Here is a 23,059-nt window from a genome sequence, read left to right on the forward strand (position 1 = left end):
ATATGTTCATACTTAGTTGTTTTTCATTTTATTATTTCCAACTGAACCAAGTATGCTTTGAAATGCCTCCGTATCAAAGTCTTTTGTCTTTCGGAAACTACTGCCTAGCTTTAGTTATCATTAATCTTTACTCCCAATGTAATTTGTTAATTAGTATGCGTTATAGTATGAGAGCCATAAAACTGATGGAAATTTATGGATTTCTTTACCATTTGCATCTCCTATTAAGGGATAATTAATATAAAAGAATCAAATTGCACATCAGATCCAAACACGATATGATTTTTGTCTACTTGTTTTCCTTTTATTCTTTCTTGCAGTAAACAGTCATCGGTATAGAAAGATAATTGAGAAATATAGCTTTTCTGTGTTAAACAGTGAATTCTTACTTCTTAACTGTGCATATGAACATCTACAAACTGTGCTGCTATTATATGGTACACCATGTGATTAATTATTGTATGATTACTTCAAGGTAGCTATTTGATATGTTAAGTTTTAGAATACATGTCTAAGTAATTCTTTTCATCTTCCACCTGACACCATCATGAAATTGAACCGTAAGAGGCTTTTAAGAAATAAAATGTTACCCTCTGGATGTTTTTGTTATGTATATTGTCTATTCCTTTTTGTAAGGATGAATGAGACCTACAATTTCCATGCATATAGCTTACATTATCATCCATTTTGGCTAAAATTTACATATATTATGACTGCATATGACACTTAAATTGCATTATGCTCAAATTGAATACTCAAATTTATTTCCAGTAGAATAAAACTTAAAACTCTCATTCGAGGTGTGCAAATGTCCAGTAGATATGTTTGGAAGAACTGAATATGTTCTAAACCTTTGATTCTTGCAGATAGTTTGATAAAATGGGTGAAGTGAGTCATACAACTAAGATTTCTAAGGACGTCACTGAAGTATGAGCTTCTCCTTTTTCCCTGAATGTTGTTTAACCACTTCAAGTTCAATCTTTAGTTCTCTAAGTATTTCCTGCAATATCTCAGTTGATCGGGAAAACTCCGTTGGTGTATCTCAACAATGTCGTGAGTGGCTGCAAGGCCCGTATTGCTGCTAAGCTTGAAATGATGGAGCCCTGCTCCAGTGTTAAGGACAGGTGTCAATTTCTTTCTCACATTTTCTAAAGAAACTTATCTTTTTAAACCAACAGAGTTTTTTTTAATGCTGGTAGAATTAATTTTTCTGGCAGGATTGGATATAGCATGATTACTGATGCTGAGGAAAAAGGCCTTATCACTCCTGGGCAGGTAACCAACTTGTGGATTTTCACTAGCATATAATCAGTACCTTCTTCATACAAAGGAGGGAAATAGACAAGTATTAGGCTTACAATTAAAGTGACAGCTTGCAAATTGGACAGAAGAAGAACTAACCAACAAGGGGACACTTTTAGAATTTCATACGTCAGTTCCCATTATTGCAATTTTAACACCTCATCACAATATTTCTTCTCTGCTTTCACATTATCTTGAAGCTGTAAAGGAATATCATTTACCTCAGCTTAGCTGACTATTCAGCATATGCAGATTTATTCAAATGCTTCAGAAGTAATTTGAAAAGCTAGATTTTTTTAGTGCCTTGTTTTCTAACACCTTGCGACCTATGAGTACAAATTTCTAAAACCTGTGATAAGTTGTATGTTTTAATTCTGAAAAGTTTTCAGATTTTGGGGAAGTGAGTCCATTAAATTTTTTGGCTAATTTTATGAGCAAACCATTCATCTTAGCTGCCTTCTTCACAGTCCATATGATTTTGGAGGGTTTCTATTGAGCTTAAACTGCAAGAACGAGGATATACTTACCAATCAGCCAAATGGCTATCAAGGCATAAGGCATAACCCTCTGTTGCTCATAGTTAAAGGGTGTTTTGGGGAGCTTATTTTTTCATCAAAGTAGCTTTTAAGCTAGCCTTTTGATATCTACATGTTTGGAGACATCTCAAATAAACTATCTTATAAATCCTATTTAAAAATGTTGGGTTCCCCAGCTTTTGAAAAACTATCTTATAAGTCTTACCTAAATAAGCTATGTTTGACCAAAACACTGACTTTTCTACTGATATAATTTTTGTAGAATTTTTATCATAAAAGTCAAAAGCCTCCGAAAGATACCATAGGTTATAAGCTTCAGTTAATACGCCCTTCCAAACACCACCTTAGTTACACAGGCTAAGAACTCACTGATCTATATTGGGGTGACTCCAGGTTCGTAGTTACTGCTTGTAAATTTAGGTCATCTATTGAGCTTGTCTACTTCATAATTAATCCTATTTTAGTGGAGAAAATCTTAGGTGATGATGGTGATGATCTAAGATTTGTAGAACGCTTTCATGATTTGTAGGCTCTTCTGCATTTTCCTGAATTTCTATATATGATTCCTAGACAAACTATTCCTCAATCCTTTTAATTGATTGCATGTATCAGACTGAGCTTTACTATGTTTCTTTCCAGTTTCAAATGGGATTGTTAGTTGATACACTTAACAGTCTCAATCATGGTTGAAACTTGCTATTTTTAATCTTGATGATCTCAAAACTTGTTCTTTTTGCATGCTGATCTAGGTAGTAGTATGTGGTCAAAACTTGTTATTTTTAATCTTGATGATCTCAAAAGTTATTATTAAGAGATCTGATATTTGGAGGTAAAGGAATATTGGTGGAAGAGGTCAGGAAATATATTTTAAAAATTTAAATTTTAAATTTATTAGGAGCAGCCAACTGCCCTTTGTCAGACAGCTGGTTGAAAATGCTATCTCATAATAATAATAAAGATATGAACTAATCATTTCCTTGGTAGTTTGGACTTAACATTGTTCACAATTGATCTCTAGTCTTTATTTTGATCTTAACTTTCGTTTTTATAGGAGTTGAAGGAGTAGGAACCTAATCTGTAAATATAATATCCTAGTAAAACAAGCACTATGGTGATATTTCTAGCCATAATGAACATCAAGCAAATATATCTTGGCTGATTAGATTACGTTTAGGGCTGTGGCTTCAAGGGTCCTCATGTAATAGGTTTTGACTGAAGCGCTAATCATATTTGTATTATAGCCTAGTTTCAGATAGTCTAGTAAGTCTTCATAGATATAATAGTTATATATGACAGATGTAGATATTGGAACCTTATCGACATATTTAACTGATACTTCCCTTTTTGTGCTTGTTTTATTGTTTTAAAGAGTGTCCTGATTGAGCCTACCAGTGGTAATACTGGCATAGGGTTGGCTTTCATAGCAGCAGCGAAGGGTTATAAGCTTGTCCTAACAATGCCAGCGTCCATGAGTCTCGAGAGAAGGATCATTCTTAAAGCTTTTGGTGCTGAGTTGGTTCTAACTGATCCGGTTTTGGGAATGAAAGGAGCAGTTCAGAAGGCTGAAGAGTTGGCTGCAAAGACACCCAATTCATATATTCTTCAACAATTTGAAAACCCTTCCAATCCAAAGGTACTTATATGTGATCACTCTCTAGAATTTCTCTGTCTATCACAAAGGATATATTTGAATCTCATGATTTGCTTATAGATTCATTATGAAACAACTGGGCCTGAGATATGGAGTGCAACTGATGGGAAAATTGATGCCTTTGTATCTGGCATTGGAACTGGGGGTACAATAACTGGAACAGGGAAATATCTTAAAGAGAAAAATCCAGATGTTAAGGTTAGTGCAATTAAGATTATATAATAATATTGTCAGTTAGCTCCTTTCCGCAGCATCTGACCTTCAAATGGTTGGTTGTGTACTTGCTATGCTTTTTTGTGTGATATTTATGCTGTTCTAATATCTTTATGTTATCTGATTCTTTTAAGCTTTACGGTGTGGAACCATCAGAAAGTGCTGTTTTATCGGGAGGAAAGCCAGGTATGTTGCTCCTGGGTTCTTGCGATCCTTTTTCTAAAAATATTAAGAATACATCAGTAATTTGTGTTCATCTTATCAAGCTATTCAATAACATAGGTCGGCTGTCTGCCTGATGTTTGGATACCCATAATTTTTGTTAGCCAGCCACCTCTTTTGACCCAGCCATCCACCCCCGCCACCTTTTTTTGACAATCAAGGTTTCGGTGGCCGAAAGATTTGAAGAAGGAAAAAGATGGTGGGTCCCATAGTAAAATATTATTAGTGACGGGTCCCACCAATAATATTTTATTAGTACATGGTATTTTTCCAAACACTATAAATATGGCCCTAAACTCTTAAGGAAATCTCATCCTAGAAACAACTCCTCTTATAGAAGAGTAAGAGAGAAAACACAGAGAGTTTGTGAGAGTTCTTGGAGTGTATCTGATCAAGAGAGGGTGTTCTCTTTGATCTATTCTTTTGGGATATAATAGAATTTGGCATCGTCGTTGCGCCGTGGAGTAGCTCCGAAGGACTGAACCATGTATATCTGTGAGTACTGTGTTTAATATTATGCCTTTATTCTGTGTATTACGTCTCCGTTCGAGACGTTATTGTTGGTGTGTACCCTAACAATTTTTGCATTTGTATGCCAATTCATATATCCATAGCTTTGACATGGCACCTGCTAAGTCAAAAGTTGGTCAATATCTATATGATGCTTGTGAGATCTTCCTGTGTAGTTAAATGTCATCAAGGTTGAAAATAAAAATTATGGGGAACCTGTTATAGTCTGACCCATATAAGCAAGTGTTGCTTGACCCTAGTGCCTATTCATGCTTCTCCTATAACTTGAGAAAGTTTGGTCGTTCAGTTTTGATATGTAGCTGTGTCTGCTTTATCATCTAACAGCCGTTATGTTGTTTTGTTATTTTCACACCTATTTGTTTCATACACTTCTGAAAGATTGTGTGTTCTAAAAATGAAAGTCGCCATCATAGAGTTTTTTCTCTCAAAACGCTAATCCTAATATTTGATTTTCATCTTTATATCATAGAATTATATCCTTACATAACTGTTCCTAGCAGGTCAAGCTTGAAATATGGTTTTTCATATAGTAGATAAAATGAGCATATGACATTTGATAGGATTGCTTTTATTTTACGATTTTCTGCTGTTAACTTATCCAAACAAAAAGAGTATCATGTAACGAGACAGATATGGGGTGTTTGGTATGGTATATCGTTGGATGTAGAACCAACATCATGTTTCTAAGACATGCAATTAAATATTTATATAAATCTATCTTTTGAGTTTCATTTTTTTGTAAGGGAACTACTTATCCTGTTAAATGAGCATATGGGATTTGATCACATTGCTTGTATTTTGCGATTGTTCTGTTGTTAACTTGTGGACACAAAAGAATTTCAATTTTTGAAACATGAGGCGTTTGACATGGCAATATGAAACCAATATTTATATTTTTTTGGAGTTGAGCTAGGCTACTATTAATATAACCAACACGTGATCTGTGAGTGCCCCACCCACGTGCCGTTTCCTCTTTTCCCGTGTGAGGAGATAGCGATCAACGACCATAATATCCATTCACGCGTTTTGAAAGTCACCCGAAAGGCCTACCTCTCCCTTATATATATGAGTGTGTTCCTAGGGTTTCGTGCTAAGGGGAAAACGCTGTGGGGAAAATTTTTCGGCTGCTGTGGGAAAAAGACAGCGGCAAAGATTTTCTTTCTCGGCTGCAGGGTAAAAACAGAGGCTGTTTTCTTGAGGAATTTCAGGAGGCTAGAAGAGAGATCTTGAGAGGAGAGAAAAAAAAAGAGGGATTTACAAAAGAGAGGTTAATTTCTTTTGGGTAAAAATCAGATCTATTTTTTCTTTGAGATGAGCTTGTGGATTGTACAAGTCGTCGGTGTTCTTCTCATAGTGGAATCTCCCCTCATCCCCTCCCGTGGACGTAGGCAAGTTTGCCGAACCACGTAAATCTCGTGTATTTACTGTTTTCTGGGTGTTGACTATTGCTTGTAGGTTCCCTCAATATTCGGTCTTAGAGCTGATGAGAGGAAGAGTGTATATTTCACTTTGATGAAATATATCACTTTCGATTCTTGTTTCCTTTGAGAAATAAGAATTTCACTATCTATTCTCGTTTCCTTTGAGAAACAAGAATATAGAGGTTGACTTGTGCTTTTGTGATAACAAAAGTCAGGGCTTTCTCTCAGGTGATATCGCTTTCGCGGCGGTGGGCGTGACTCTGCGCCCAACAATTGGTATCAGAGCTGTTATTCAGATTGAGAGTGGTGTAGCTTCTGATTTGAGGTGGTGCTCGGTAATTTTTTTGAGAGAAGCGGTTTATTAGTACAAGCGGAGAATGGCGTCAACAAGTAAAACAGTTAAAGTGGGAAAATACGAGATTGAAAAATTCAATGGGAAGAATGATTTTTCTTATTGGAGGATGCAAATGAAGAACTCTTTGATTTCACAGAAATTGCACAAAGCTTTGGCGGGAAAAGAGAAGAAGCACAAGGATATGTCGGATGAGGATTGAGAAGAGCTGGATCTGGAAGCACGGGCGTCGATTATCCTTTGCCTTGAAAGGAATGTAGCTTTCTTGGTAGATGTAGGCTGTCTAAAAATCACAATAGATAGTTTATCCTCCATCAAACACCGATGATGGAAGTTACAATCTGACGACTTCCAGAAGGCTACAATTTGAAGACTTTCACGTAGATCGCTGAAGGTTACAATCTGACGACCTTCACGACAACCGATGAGAGATCTAGTTCAACAGCATTCACAATCAACATCGGGAGTTACAATCTGACGACTCTCATATTCTCAAGGAGCCAAGACGAAGATTACAAGACAATGATCTTTGCAACGCTATGACAAAAAGAGATTACTTGGTGATAATCTCTGCAAGGCAAGACGCGGAGGTCCTCCCCGTATTTCAACATCAAAAAACGCCAGGGTCGAAACCCGCGTTTCAACATAAAAAAACGCCAGGGTCGAAACCCACGTTTCAACATCAAAAAACGCCAGAGTCGAAACCCGCGTTTCAACATCAAAACGCCAGGGTCGAAACCCGCGTTACAACATCAAAATCGCCAAGGTCGACCCTCACGTTTTTCTACGCCCTGCGGGTACCCAACTCCGCGTCTCAATTCTAAGAGGCGAAGTTAGGGTCCTGAACGCCAACGTGGGCGTTTGACTCGTTCAAACACGAGCTGAACGGTTACAGGAACCGTTTTCCTTCCACGATTTGAGGAATTTCCTCCCCACTTAGGAGCGGATTAAGAGGGTGGTTACACCCCTTAATTCCATATAAATATGGGTAAACTCAATTAAGTTCAGGCTGGCATTTTTTGATCTGAGAGTTGGTAGCGGTCTGTTGGAACTTCTTGGCAGCAGCAGAAGAGATCCTTGGAGCATTTTCTGAAGCTTGGGAGATCTGCAACAAGAGCTTCTTCATCCTTGACTTATCAATCGAACTTTCAGTTCAAATCAACTCTTTTTGAGGCACTCCATCGTCACCGTGAAGAACCCAGAATTAAACAAAGGGGAGAATCCAGATCATTCTTTTCTCTTTTGTAATCAGGAAATCCAATTGTAACTGAGATTAAAGGAATACAAATCAACTTTCCTTCGTTTCTTTTACTGTAAATTTTCCCACAAACAAAAGATGGCGACTCCGCTGGGGAAGAGCTTCTCTGATGAAGAAGTGGTGGCGCAATCCGATGTTCATCTCACTGGAACAACCGTCGAAACTCTCGTGGTAGAGTTTGATCAAGCCAAGTTTGAGGAGGCCCTCTCTTCCGGATCCCTTAGCCCCAAGGCTATGCGCAAGATCCACAAAGTCTCCAAAGAGACTAAAGCTCTAACTGTTTCAATTGCAGCTGAATCGCCTAAGGAAGACTGCTCGGACAGCCCCTCCCCCGATGGAGTGGGCTCAGCTTCAGCCAAACCCGCGCCAAGACGACGGGTATCGGGTCAAAAGATGTCCATTGAGGCGACAAACTTGATCAACACAGATGGTGGCGTCGCTACAAAGGCCTTGAAGCAGGCTAAGAAGAATGCCGCTCGACGAAGAAGAAGATCTCGACGACGAGCACAACTTCGAGAATGCCGATCCTCAAGTCAACACGAGCTTTGTGTTTGTGAGCCTAAACGTAACCATGTGCTCTGCGTTTCTGCTTCAGAACGCAAGCCTCGCGTTCATGAGCCCAAACATAGGCTCTGTGTGAATAAGACTGAACGTAGCCCTCAGAACTGCGTTTCACCAGCAACACCTGGAGCTCAGGCATGCGTTCGAGTGGCGAAATTCAATACCGAACCTGGTGTATACCGTGGAGCTTCGGGGCGCTGCCCCGAACCCCACCGGGGGGTATTCCATCCCCCCCGGACCCCCTGGCCAGGGGCGCGCCGCCCCCTGGACCCCCAGCTCGCTGACCGGGCAGCGAGACCCCCGAATACTCTGCGTAGCGCGACTAGGTTGAGGGGCAGATATAAGAAGTTCATGGATTCAAGGCATCTCAACCAGATCCATGTTCACCAAGAGCCAGTCCTGTCCAATCGTGGACTGGGGGTTCCAGTATCCTGAGGTCACTATCAATGTGATCGGAAGAGGGAAAGCCTCAAGTCCTAATTCCGATGACTCAGAGACAAGTCGTTCGCCGACCGTCAGAGAAATCGCTAACGAGTTTGAAGGGATCTACCGATGCACTCGGACGCGAACAGGAGCCATTCCCCCTGTCAACTATCGGAGGTTAGTCACAAGAACTAATTCCGATGATGAACACTCAGCCATTGCTGAGTCTCAATCATCAAGCTCTTTCATTGGGCATGAGAGCTTCACCCACATGGCAGAACATTCTGAAGATCTTTCAAAGAGGGTTGCGGAGCAAGACGCCATGCTCAAATCACAGCAGAAGACCCTCAATGAACTCCTAGACCTGTTGACTCAACTCGTCGCAGACAAGGCTAAATCTCAGAAGACAGATTCGTCACCTAGACAAGAATCCTCCCTGAGAGGAAAAACTTCTTCATCCCGACTTCACACAAGTAAAGGGAAGGAAAAAGTGGTTGATGACACGGCTTCTGACCAAGAAGCCCACAACCTAGAATCTTCCTCTGATGAAGGAAGAGAGACGGAGAACGAACAGAATCTCCAGTCTGCCAAAATGGAAGAATTGGAAGCCCGCCTCAATATCATTGCCAACAGAAGCGAGCTCCAAGACGAGGGAGTTATCAGACCCTATCCTGCCGAATGGGATGCAGTCCCTTATCCTCCAAAATTCAAAGTTCCGACGCTACAAACTTTTGACGGCACGGGATCACCGAACCAACATATTTATCATTTTAAGTCACAGACTACTTTTGACGGCACGGGATCACCGAACCAACATATTTATCATTTTAAGTCACAGACTGGAAATGTGATATCAAATGACGCCATACTGGCTCGATTATTCATTGGCACCCTCAAGGGAGTTGCCTTCGAATGGTTCAGGAAACTTCCTGTAGGATGTATCCAAAAGTGGATGGATCTAGAGAGACTTTTCCTATCAAGATTCTTTGAAGATGATACAGAAGTCTCCATTCATACCCTTCTCGCCACTAAGCAGAAGAAGAGGGAGTCTGTCAAAACTTTCGTCAAGAGGTTCCGAAGCATGGCTCTTCGATGCCCGACAGGTATGACACAGTCTACCTTAGTAGAGACCTGTCGACACAACTTGCAGACTAACCTTCTAGCACAAATGAGGGTTGCAGAATACCGTTCTTGGAGACAACTAATCTCTCAAGGCGAACAGGCTCAAAAGATTATTGCCAGGATCAAAGCTGAAGAACAAAGTAGGCAGGATCAACCTGAGCAATCAGACCAAGCCCAACCATCACCTGAGCAATCGGACCAAGCCCAATCTTCTCAGTCAGAAGAAGATACCACGACTATTGAAGCTAATCCTCCTCAATAGGATGGCGAATCTACCAAAACTATCACGTTAATAGTTACCTCTGATAGTCCATCAATCTGCCAATCCTCTTCAATAGGATGGTAGGTTCACAAAACTATCACGTTAACAGTTACCTCTGATAGTCCATCAATCTGCCAATCCACTTCAATAGGATGACAGGTCCATAAATCTATCACGTTAACAGTTACCTCTGATAAAACTATCATGTTAACCGTCACCTCTGATAGTCCTTTTCCTCCAAATTCCCCCACCAATCCTCTTCAAGTAGGATGGCGGGTCCACTAAAACTATCACGTTAACCGTCACCTCTGATAGTCCTTTTCCTCCAAATTCCCCCACCAATCCTCTTCAAGTAGGATGGCGGGTCCACCAAAACTATCACGTTAACCGTCACCTCTGATAGTCATTTTCCTCTAAATTTCCCCACAAATCCTCTTCAAGTAGGATGGCGGGTCTACCAAAACTATCACGTTAACCGTCACCTCTGATAGTCCTTTTCCTCCAAATTCCCCCACCAATCCTCTTCAAGTAGGATGGCGGATCCACAAAACTATCACGTTAACAGTTACCTCTGATAGTCAAACTCATCAGATAATGGCCTACCAGGTGATGTGCCTCTATTCCGACTTCATGGATAGTGCCTCACTAGGTGATGTGCCTTGTCTACCTCTTTTTATTCCCCTGCTAAGTCTTAATCAAGACTGGGGGTTGGTTACTTAGAATCCACTGGATTAAGAGTAACGAATCTTTCACATCGTCAAGTTAACATTACACTTCTGACGATCATCACCCCCACGGAGTATGAATGCAGCTTGCATCACTCCTAACTTGTCACGTTAACAATACACCTCTGACAATCAACCTATCACTCCTTATCAATAGGATGATAGGTCCTCGAAATTGCTCAAATCGCAATCTTCCCCAGCAAGATACTAAGTCTTCAAAATCTTGTTCAAATCACAAGCATCAAAATTTATCGTTTTTGATGATAAACTCATTTAGCAAGTTTTCCCAGCGAGATGCTAATTCCTAAAATCTTGTGCAAGTCACAAGAACACATTCCTGTCAAGTTAACATCACACCTCTAACAAAATCCACTTATCAATCTTCTTTAATAAGATGATAAGCCCACAAAGTTGCTCCAATCGCAACACATCCTCTTGTCATGTTAACACCATACCTCTGACAATTCACTTATCAATCTTCGTCAATAGGATGATAAGTCCACAAAGTTGCTCTGATCATTCACTTATCAATCCTCGTCAATAGGATGATAAGTCCATAAAGTTGCTCTCATCGCAACACATCTTCCTGTCACGTTAATATCACACCTCTGATAAAATCCACTTATCAATCTTCTTTAATAAGATGATAAGCCCACAAAGTTGCTCCAATCGCAACACAAATCATGTCACGTTAACACTAAACCTCTGATAAAATCCACTTATCAATCATCGTCAATAAGATGATAATTCCTCAAAATTGCTCCGATCGCAACATTCTCCTGTCACGTTAACATCACACATCTGACAAAATCAACTTATCGACTCTCGTCAATAGAGCGATAGGTCCTCAAAGTTGCTCCGATCGCAACACAATCTTGTCACATTAACATCACACCTCTGACAAAAACCCACTTATCAATCCTCATCAATAGGATGATAAGTCCACAAAGTTGTTCCGATCGCAACATTCTCTTATCACGTTAATATCAAACATCTCTGACAAAATCAACTTATCGACTCTCGTCAATAGAGCGATAAGTCCTCAAAGTTGCTCCGATCGCAACACTTTTCACTTATCGACTCTCGTCAATGGAGCGATAGGTCTATAAAAATACTGTTAGGTTAACATCACACCTCTAATAGTCAAACCCTCCTAATGAACTTGTTAATTCTTTTTCAACAAGAATAACAAGTTTTCATTATAAAATCCCCAGTGGATTAAAGATTTTCTGGAATTATCCCAGTGATAATAAAGAAAGTTTATGAATTTCACTCTAAGTGAAAATTCACGCCAAGTTAATACTACACCTCTGGCACTTACACAGGAAGAAATAACGACAAAGTCTACGTATTCAACATCGTAGCACCAAAAATCCATGTCTTACACGCATGGGGGACTTTATCTTGATCCCTAATTAGAGATAAGCCTACGCCTAACACGCGTTGCCGGTTAGTCTTTTCCCGTGAAAATGACAAAGTCTATGTATTCAAAATCATAGCATCAAGTCTAAGAGGGTTCATTCTCTTAGCACAACGGTACATGTGGAACGGACTTAGACAATCCACATGCTAGCGGACTCAAACGGTAGTCGGTAAAGTAGACAATCCACATGCTAGCCCGACTCAAACGGTAGTCGGTAAAGGCTTATCAAATCCGTTGATGGCTGAGGGTTTGCCAAAAATCCTATGCACGTTTGCAGGTCCATCAGCTTAATGGATGTGAGCCGAGACTTAAAACAGATGAGCCAAAGACAAGTCTCAAAGACTTAGTCAAAAATACACGGAAGCCACTTTCATGTCTTAAGTCAAAACGTTGAGGTCAGACCCGCGATGCAAAAACCGAACGCCGAGGTCACACCCGTGTTTCAAATTCAACATGCAAGGGTGAGACCCGCATCTCAAGTTCAAAATGCAGGGTCCACCCCCACATTCCAGAAGCAGGATTATGACGCATACCTTCACACAGGTCCTACGTGGCAAATCCCTTCAACCATGATGCCTTCGAAGCGAGTGCAGAGAACAAATCCTTTACCACAAGGAATCAACAGCTCTAAGATCAGAGTTAAGATCCAAAGTATTCCGAAAATTCGTCCCAGTCAACCGCGAACTTTCGAAAACTTTGGAGGGGGTTCTGTAGGCTGTCTAAAAATCACAATAGATAGCCGATCCCCATCAAACACCGATGATAGAAGTTACAATCTGACGACTTCTAGAAGGCTGTAATCTGAAGACTTTCGCGTAGCCAGACGCAGCTCTAATCGCTGCCAGACGCAGCTCAAATCGCTGCCAGACGCAGCTCAAATCGCCGCCCAACGCAGCTCCAATCGCTGCCCAACGCAGCTCCAATCGCTGCCCAACGCAGCTCCAATCGCTGCCCAACGCAGCTCCAACCGCTGCCAGACGCAGCTCCAATCGCTGCCCAACGCAGCTCCAATCGATGCCCAACGCAGCTCCAAGCGCTGCCAGACGCAACTCTATACCGCTACCAAACGCAGCTTCCATCCGTTGCCAAACGCAGCTTCCAAGCCGCCAAACGCAGCTTCCAAGCCGCCAAACGCAGCTTCCAATAAGATGCCAACGCAGCTTCCAGCCGTTGCGTCCGAGCTTTCAGACATTGCGTTCAAGCTTCCAAACACTGCGTTTGAACGCAGAATTCGCATCAGAACATGGATTTTGCGTTTGACTCGTTCAAACACGAGCTGAACGGTTCCAAAACCGTTTCCCACGATCTGAGGGGATCACAACTCCACTCAGGAGTGATTTAAGGGGCGGTTACATTCCATTAGCCCCACTTAGGAGCGAATTAAGGAGGTGGTTACACCCCTTAATCCCCTATAAATAATTAAAAATCAATTCAGTTAAGGGCGGTCGGTTGGAACTTCTTGGCTCGTCAACAGGATCCTTAGAGCATTTCTGGAGCTTTGGAGATCTGCAACAAGATCTTCTTCATCCTTGGCTTATAACCGACTTTCGGTTAAATCAACTCTTTCATAGAGTTTCAAACTCGTTCAGAGTTCTCCACAACGTCAAATCGTGAGGAGAAGACCATGTTCCAGTGAATCAAGACGTCAGATCGTCAACGGAGAGCAAATTCGACGCAAGCATTCGAAGGAGGCACTCCATCGTCACCGTGAAGAACCCAGAATTAAACAAAGAGGAGAATCCAGATCATTCTTTTCTCTTTTGTAATCAGGAAATCCAATTGTAACTGAGATTAAAGGAATACAAATCAATTTTTCTTCGTTTCTTTTACTGCAAATTTTCCCACAAACAGTAGATGGAGAGGAAACGGCTGCGGACGTGTGGTCGAAGTTAGAAACCACCTTCATGACGAAGAGTCTAACGAACCGGATCTATTTGAAATCCAAATTGTATACTTGCAAGATGGAGGAGGGCTCATCAATCCGGGAATACATCAACAAGTTTGATAGGATTATATCGGACCTGAAGGACATCGATGTGACTGTAGAAGACGAGGATCAGGCTCTTCTACTACTTCTATCTCTGCCGAAGTCTTATGAGAACCTGGTGCAAACACTGATGCTTGTGGGAGACAATTTGACGATGGATGAGACTAGAACGATACTTCTAGCGGATGATCTTCGGAAGATTGCAACCAGTGACATGACTAATGGTGGTAACAAAGAACAAGCGTATGGATTGTTTGCTAGAGGAAGGAGCAATGAGCGAGGAAAAGGCAAGGGAGGAAAGTCTAGATCTAAATCGAGACCCCTTGCGGGACGAGCGTGCTTCAAATGCGGTGAAGTTGGGCATTTCAAGGTCGACTGTCCTAACAAGAGAGTAGGTGGGAAAAAGAACAACAACAAGACCGAGAGAAGAGGCGATAAAGAATGCTATGTTGTTACGGGTAGCGAGGATACCTCCGGGAAGTGGATTCTTGATTCCGGTTACTCTTACCATATGTGTCCAAATAGAAAGTGGTTTACTACCTACATGAGCATTGATGGTGGAACCGTATTGATGGGAAACAACCATGCTTGTAAAACGGTGGGGCTAGGTGATATCAAAATCAAGATGCATGATGGAGTGGTTCAAACTCTAACGGACGTGTGGCATGTTCCCGACTTGCGGAAGAATCTTATCTCAGTGGGTGCATTGGACTCCGATGGCTGCAAGATTGTTACAGAAAACGGAGTGAAGAAGGTTGTTCGAGGTTCCCTAACAGTAATGAAGGGTGTTCGTCACGGTAATCTATGTACTCTCTCGGGTACGACGATGACAGGAGATGCGGCGGTTGGAACTGATGGAAGTGGTGGAGACCCATGTGAGCACACACGGTTATGGCATAGGCGGCTTGGGCACATGTCAGAGAAGGGTCTAGTTCTGCTTGGTAAGGAGGGTTTGCTGAAGAATCTGAAGAAACCTTGCATGGATTTTTGTGAGGATTGTGTGTATGGAAAGGCGCACAGGGTCCAATTCTTGAAAAGCAATCACAAGAGCAGAGGTATACTAGATTATGTACACACGGATGTTTGGGGTCCGGCTCAGACAACTTCCAAGGGTGGTTCCAGGTATTTTGTCTCGTTCATAGATGATCATTCGAGATATGCTTGGATTTATTTTCTTAAGCATAAGAATGAGGTATTCGAGACATTCAAGAAGTGGAAAGCAATGGTTGAGAACAGGACGGGCAAGAAATTGAAGACACTAAGATCTGACAACGGTACAGAGTATACAGATGGTGCTTTCAAGAAGTTCTGTGATCAGGAGGGCATTGTTCGACACTGGACAGTCAGGTCAACACCACAGCAGAACGGGGTCGCGGAGAGACTGAACCGAACATTGCGGGAGAAGGCAATGAGTATGCGATCTTATGCTGGATTGGGCAACGAATGGTGGGCAGAAGCGGTGGCTACAGCATGTTACATTGTGAACCGTTCTCCACATTCGACATTGGATGGTGATACACCCTATAGGGTGTGGTCAGGGGAACATGCAGATTATGAGAGGCTCAGAATTTTCGGATGTACCGCCTATTATCACGTCAACGAGGGAAAGCTTGACGCGAGGGCTAAGAAGGCGATATTCTTAGGGTATGCGAAGGGCGTAAAAGGCTACCGCCTTTGGTGTACAGAAGATTCAAAGTTCGTGATCAGCAGGGATGTTACCTTTGATAGGAGAATACACAGGCACTGCAACAACAGCAGCTCGAGGATACTTTGGCTTCCACTATTCCACTAGGCCAAAGCGAGCATACAAGCAGGTACAGAAGCTGGGGGCTGATCAACCCCTGAAGCACTATGGGCAGGTTAATTTGGTTGAATACGCACTCTCAGTTGAGGAAGATGAGCCGGTCTCCTTCAAGGAAGCTATTCGGGATAAAGATAGTGAGAGTTGGTTGGCTGCGATGGAGGAGGAGATGGAATCTCTTCGGAAGAATCAAACATGGGAGGTGGTCCCATTGCCTGTAGGAAGAAAAGCTATTGGTTGTAAGTGGGTGTATAAGAGAAAGGAAGATCCTTCAGAGCTCGGTGGTACAAGATACAAGGCGAGGCTAGTGGCTAAAGGGTTTGTACAAAGAGAGGGTGTGGATTACAATGAGATATTTTCTCCGGTGGTGAAACACATTTCTATTCGGGTGCTATTGAGTATTGTTGCTCATGGTGATCTTGAGCTGGAACAACTCGATGTTAAAACGGCCTTCTTGCATGGAGACTTGGATGAAGAGATCTACATGCAACAACCCGAGGGCTACAATGGACTGAAGCAATCTCCTCGGCAGTGGTACAAGCGATTTGACTCCTTCATGCTGAAGCATGGGTTTTCCCGAAGCGATTACGATTGCTGTGTTTACATTCGGAAGCTTCGTGGAGGTGATTATATTTATCTCCTTTTGTATGTGGATGACATGCTTATTGCTTCTAAGAGCGGGGTGGAGATAGATAGGTTAAAATCTCAACTTGGTAAAGAGTTCGAGATGAAGGACATGGACGCTGCAAAGAAAATACTGGGTATGGAGATCAGAAGAGAGCAGGCGAATCAGCGATTGTTCTTGAGTCAGAAGGGCTATATAGAGCGGGTGATCGCGAGGTTCGGGATGCAAAGTGCTAAGTCGGTGGCGACTCCATTGGCTCCACACTTCAGGCTTTCAGGTAAACAATCTCCTACTACAGCGGAAGATAAGGCACACATGGAGCGTGTTCCTTATGCTAGTGCAGTTGGCAGTTTAATGTACGCCATGGTGTGTACACGTCCTGATATTTCACAGGCGGTTAGTGTGGTCAGCAGATTCATGGCGAATCCGGAAAAGGCGCATTGGGAAGCGGTGAAATGGGTCCTGAGGTACTTGAAAGGTACTGCGGATACGGGTCTGTGTTTTGGTGGAGATACATGTCAGATCGACGGGTATGTGGATTCTGATTATGCGGGCGATCTAGATAGACGACGATCTACTACTGGTTATGTATTCAGGATACATGGAGCTCCAGTTAGTTGGCGATCGATGTTGCAGGCTACAGTGGCACTCTCTACAACAGAGGCCGAGTACATGGCTATGGCGGAGGGAGTGAAGGAAACATTGTGGCTGTGGGGTCTTCTAAACGATTTGGGGATCGAGCAGGAAAGCGTGAACTTATGGTGCGACAGTCAAAGTGCGATTCATTTGGCAAAGAATCAAGTTCATCATGCTCGTACCAAGCATATCGACGTCAGATATCATTTTGTGCGGGATGTCATAGAGGAAGGAGATATTTCTCTCATGAAGGTGCATACAAATGAGAATCCCGCGGACATGTTAACCAAGGTGGTCACAGGTAGCAAGTTTAAGCATTGCTTGGACTTGCTTCATATCAGCCCGTGTTGATTTGCCCGAGAGGGCATGGCCCTTCGGGGCGGTGATGGGGTGAGGTGGAGACTATATGGAGAACAATTATAGAACTACGGTTAGTTTGATCCCGGTGGAGGGTACGTAGGCAGTCGCGGTAAAGTGGTGCAGCTGGTTTGGCCTGGTTTGGCCGATTTTAGATCTCTGGTGATGTTCGCGGTGTTCTTCTGGTGTTCGTCCAAAATTTGAGGTTTATCAAATGATGTACGAGGTGGAGAATTGTGAGTGCCCCACCCACGTGCCGTTTCCTCTTTTCCCGTGTGAGGAGATAGCGATCAGCGGCCATAATATCCATTCACGCGTTTTGAAAGTCACCCGAAAGGCCCACCTCTCCCTTATATATATGAGTGTGTTTCTAGGGTTTCGTGCTAAGGGGAAAACGCTGTGGGGAAAATTTTTCGGCTGCTGTGGGAAAAAGACAGCGGCAAAGATTTTCTTTCTCGGCTGCAGGGTAAAAACAGAGGCTGTTTTCTTGAGGAGTTTCAGGAGGCTAGAAGAGAAATCTTGAGAGGAGAGAAAAAAAAAGAGGGATTTACAAAAGAGAGGTTAATTTCTTTTGGGTAAAAATCAGATCTATTTTTTCTTTGAGACGAGCTTGTGGATTGTACAAGTCGTCGGTGTTCTTCTCATAGTGGAATCTCCCCTCATCCCCTCCCGTGGACGTAGACAAGTTTGCCGAACCACGTAAATCTCGTGTATTTACTATTTTCTGGGTGTTGACTATTGCTTGTAGGTTCCCTCAATATTCGGTCTTAGAGCTGATGAGAGGAAGAGTGTATATTTCACTTTGATGAAATATATCACTTTCGATTCTTGTTTCCTTTGAGAAATAAGAATTTTACTATCTATTCTCGTTTCCTTTGAGAAACAAGAATATAGAGGTTGACTTGTGCTTTTGTGACAACAAAAGCCAGGGCTTTCTCTCAGGTGATATCGCTTCCGCGGCGGTGGGCGTGACTCTGCGCCCAACATGATCTACTACACATGAATTACTTATGGACAAAACTTTCAAAGGATTTTGATGTGTTTTCTATCATGTATCAAGTGGCGAAAAATTAAGCAACTTTATGAAAATACCAAAATGTTGATTTTGACGACATTGATGCATGGGTTAATGATGTTGAAATCCTTTGAAATTTTATTTCTAGATAGTGCATGTATAGTAGATCACATCTACCGGTTTGGATTTTCATTTTTGGACTCCTAATTCTAAAACAGGTTGATAAGATCTGTAGATACTATTGATAATAGCCCAGTTCAACTCTTTTGGAGTTGAGACATGTGTTTAATATATACATTTATACTTGCGTTTCCTTGTCATGTAAAGCAACTGCTTATTCTGTTAAATAGAAAAGAAACTATTGGGCATTAAGGGGCAAATAAGTAATTTTTTTCATGTCAAAATGTATAGGCAGACCAATTTTAACCTAAGAAAAGTGTCATATTATACGATTTTGATTAGTAGTAGTAATTTATTCTAAGGTTAATTGCTAATAGCCCCCCTAGTATCACCCACTTTTGTGCGATTAGAGCGCCCTTGTAGTACTGCCCTATGTGCGAACATGCCCCCTTAGCGAGCGAACCTTTTTGACTTTTTCGAAAGTTCAGGAAAAAAAAAAGAACAAGAAGAAGAAGCAATTGGGATCTATCCTCACCAATAAAATTATAGAGGATCTATTCTCCTCAAAACCTTTTTGATGATCTTACGAGTAAAAAGCTTTTCACTCAGGGAGTCTATTGGTTAAATAGAACTACAAGGTCTATTTGCAATTAACCCTTTATTTTATCTCAAATACTACATTCTTGATCTGGATTTTTGTTGCAGAGCACCGCTTAAGGTACAACTCGGATATGTGCTTTGCCCAATCAATTTAATGCATTCCTCTGGGATACATTAATATCATTTTTCAGCATTATGTCATTTGACATTGATAGAGAAGTTCCTCCAGCATGTCATTTGCAGCTTTGTTGTTCTTGCTATTGAAGATGATTTAAATTAATGCTACAGGTTGCTATATTTTTCATATATAACTGTTGATAATTCTATCTCAATACAGTTGCTTTCAGAATTGTTGTCTCATATGTATTTATTGCAATTTCAAATTGTTCTTTGCATGATGTATATATTTTTTTTAATTTTAAAATTTTAATTTTTGTGGTCAGCATTTTTATGTTGTATTTGTAGCATGTTTATTGTCTTTTATAGTTCTATTCCCTGTGCATTTTTTAAATTTTGTAATAGTTACCAATAGATGTTTCTTGAAATTTTGGTTCTTTCCTGGTGAAGAATATCTCACCTGTCAGCAATTTGACGATATGTTTACTTTTTGATTATTGTAGGCCCACATAAGATCCAAGGAATAGGAGCTGGTTTTATTCCTGGAGTTTTGGATGTTAATCTAATTGATGAAGTAGTTCAGGTGAGCATAGACATTGGTAGCATAACTAATCTATGATGTTGGGATGACCTGAACAAATTTTGATGTTATGGATGCAACATATGGTGAATGATTAAATTAACTCACATTTGCAAGACCTTTAAAATGCGAACTTCTGGGTTAACCTGCCTGTAAAATGCAAAATATTTTATTAATGTTGACTAGAAGCACCTCAACCAATGCATTTAAATTTACCTTTGTGACTTTCTGGATCAATTGATGACCAGTGCATAGTTGCATGCATCTGTGAGTTATGTAGTTCTAGACATGTGCAAGATGAGTGTTATCTCAATACAATACATTTATATTTTATTATCTTTCTATCCATTGAGAAAAGGTGTTTTAAGCTTCTTATCAGAGGGAACAAGTCCTGATGAAAATATCAGGATTCTAGCGTTTCCACTGATCTAACACCACACCGTATCCTATCCATGAGTTTTGCACAAAACATTAATTTGTCAACTGTTCACCACATAAGTGCTGCATATAATGGGTAATGTAAATATATAAGCGATTAATGTATGATTATGAAACTGGAGTTGGTGCATACATGATTCACCCTTATTCGCATATCTTACATATGAATATTTCAAGGGGTAAATACAAGTTTAAAACCAGTGTTTTTAGATTTGCGGTGTGATTTGTTTTGTGGAATGGTGGTAATAATTGTGAATAGTAGGCAGGAAGGAGGAGAGGGTAAGCTTAACTGAATCGGTAATTGGGATCCTGCATTTAATAATTTTGTGCATGTTGGGAGAAAGATACATTCACAAGCGTTTAAGGAGATAAAATTAAGGAGTAAAATAATATAATCTTCCATCTTTCAGAAAAAAGAAAGAAAGAAAGAAAGAAAGAAAGAAAGAAAGAAAGAAAACTGACCAATTTAATTTAAGAACATAATCATGATTTGAGTGCATTAAGCGATCAAAGTATGAAAATAACTTTAAAGCCAGTCTAAATCTCGGATCCTGCAATTGAGTCTATCAAGAGAAGGCTAATACTACGACTAAATACAGCTAAAGAAATCATTTAAGTCAATAATTCTTTTCTTTTACTTTCTGGATAACAAGATTTGGTGATTCAGATAACGAATGTTACCTAAACAGATTAGGTAATATTTTCATCAGGAATTCACTTAATTGCCATTTTATCTGCCATGTTTCACAAAGCAACTTGCTGTTTGTTTCATGGTATGTTTTGTCAGGTTTCAAGTGATGACGCTATTGAAATGGCAAAGCTTCTTGCCCTGAAAGAAGGGTTGTTGGTGAGTCCTTTTTCAGAAATACCCATTATTTAGAAATCTACCTTCTATTTCTGACCTTGCAGTTTATGCCCAAATTTTTGTGTAGCAATGATTTAGATAATTCATCCTGTCTGCTCCTTCTTATCTTCGGTGTTTATTGCAGGTTGGAATATCATCTGGAGCTGCTGCTGTTGCTGCCGTTAGAATTGCACAGCGTCCAGAGAATGAAGGGAAACTGATTGTGGTAAATTACCAGCTAATTTCTGCCTATATGTTGTTTCGTCGTGAAACTTCAGAGTAAAAGTTCACCATCTAAAACAGGCTTATTTCACTTATGCTTCCCTAAAGTTTACCCTTTTTAACTTTGATACCCCAAATCTTTTTTGACACTTCGATTCCCCTAAGCTTTTTTTTTTGACAATTTGATACCCCCAATGTTTCAATACCATTTCACTCTGATACCCCTTCTTACTTTCTGTAGCATTTTTCTATGAAAACTGTATCATATGCGTAATACGTGATACATTTAGGTCAATTATATCTCTCTCATGAAAAATAATTCCCCCTACATATTTATCAGTATTTTTTAAACAGAAAATGCAGCGAAATCTGGACATGAAATGGGATTGAACCTTGGGTATCAATGTGTCAGAAAAAACTTTGGGGTATCAAAATAAAAAAGGGTAAACTTTGGATTACCAAAGTCGAAGTAAGCCATTAAGAAAAGGGCTACTTGCACACAGGCCTCCTGCAATATCAGTATTTTCGACTTAATACCCGACACCTGTATTTTCATTTTGGTAGATGGACAATTTTTTTTGACTTTATTACCCTGGGTGGAAATTTGGGAGATATTAACCCTGGGTGGAATTACTGAGTAAAATATCTGCCAAAATTCCGCCCAAGGGTCTATCTTTTAAACTGCAACTACATAGGTAGCAAGTTCGAAACGAGGATACTATGGGGGTGCAGGATTAACGCCTAATCTTCTCTCCTACATATGCTTGAGAAAGCAACACTTCTATTTAGGAAGTTTTTAACTTTGACAAGGACAGTATTTGTATTAAAAATCCACTCCCATCTCCAGAATGCTGTGAGTGGGTTTCTTCAATGTGTAAAGTAAATTTTATGTCTAATCGTTTAAATAGATTTAGCAATGAACTGTTTATGTATTTACATTCAACTGTGTAGAATATTTAGATAATATTTTTCATTCCTTGCTCTGGTTGCAGGTTGTTTTCCCCAGTTTTGGAGAGCGATATCTTTCCTCAGTGCTATTCCAGTCGATAAAGAAGGAAGCTGAGAGCATGGTATTTGAGCCCTAAGCAGAATATGTTTACAACTGGATGTTAAAAAAAAAACAAATAAATGAAAAGGGAGACTCAGAGCATGGTGTCTGGATGTTTAAAAAATAAAAAAATAAAAAAAAGGGAGACTGAGAGCATGGTGTCTGGAACCGTGAAAATAAAAAGGGATTTTCTTAAGGCATTCCTTCAGCAGAATCTTCTTATGGCTCGCATATCAGAATAATTTAAATCATATGGTTTTCTTCAAGCAGAATACTTACTCATATATAACATGAGGACTAGGTGCACATCACTTATGTTATCTATATGATGTGTATCTTATGCTTTACTGTTTTATGGAGAATTCTGCTGCATGTTTCTTGGACATGAGAATATATGATACATTATATGACATCTCTTATTGTTCACTAGCCATGTATTCCTGATACACATTATATGTGCAGAAACCACTCCTTTATTTTACCACTTGCTAGATAATTTTCTGAACCGTCCTGGTTTGCACGTTAGTTGTGGACGTGGACATTAGCACCTTTGCAGACTCAGTCTGAGGTAGGAGACACCCATTCTTAGTTGGACCACTAGGGTATGGAGTAGCTCGCGGAGTATCACGTTATCTATTTATCTTTCCTCTTTCCATGCGAAGTTGTT

The 23,059-nt window shown here is 40.7% G+C and overlaps 1 protein-coding gene across 4 annotated transcripts in view; it reads left to right on the top strand.

The window, feature by feature from the left end:
• Positions 1-22,835, top strand: part of LOC109835787 (cysteine synthase) — a 28,684-nt gene extending 5,849 nt beyond the window's left edge. For 2 of the 4 annotated variants that reach the window (XM_020403813.1, XM_020403814.1), the window contains exons 2-11: positions 867-927; positions 1,015-1,124; positions 1,218-1,275; positions 3,208-3,471; positions 3,550-3,687; positions 3,837-3,888; positions 19,764-19,843; positions 21,066-21,125; positions 21,268-21,348; positions 22,337-22,429. In XM_020403813.1, coding sequence (XP_020259402.1) covers positions 880-927; positions 1,015-1,124; positions 1,218-1,275; positions 3,208-3,471; positions 3,550-3,687; positions 3,837-3,888; positions 19,764-19,843; positions 21,066-21,125; positions 21,268-21,348; positions 22,337-22,429 — 984 coding nt within the window. In that variant the 5' untranslated portion in view covers positions 867-879. Of the gene's footprint in view, positions 1-866; positions 928-1,014; positions 1,125-1,217; positions 1,276-3,207; positions 3,472-3,549; positions 3,688-3,836; positions 3,889-19,763; positions 19,844-21,065; positions 21,126-21,267; positions 21,349-22,336 lie in introns of those variants that run through there. The other 2 variants (XM_020403812.1, XM_020403815.1) reach the window with 2 other exon arrangements.

The sequence above is a fragment of the Asparagus officinalis genome, chromosome 3 (genome assembly GCF_001876935.1).
Source record: "Asparagus officinalis chromosome 3, Aspof.V1, whole genome shotgun sequence".
Classification (NCBI taxonomy): domain Eukaryota; kingdom Viridiplantae; phylum Streptophyta; class Magnoliopsida; order Asparagales; family Asparagaceae; genus Asparagus; species Asparagus officinalis.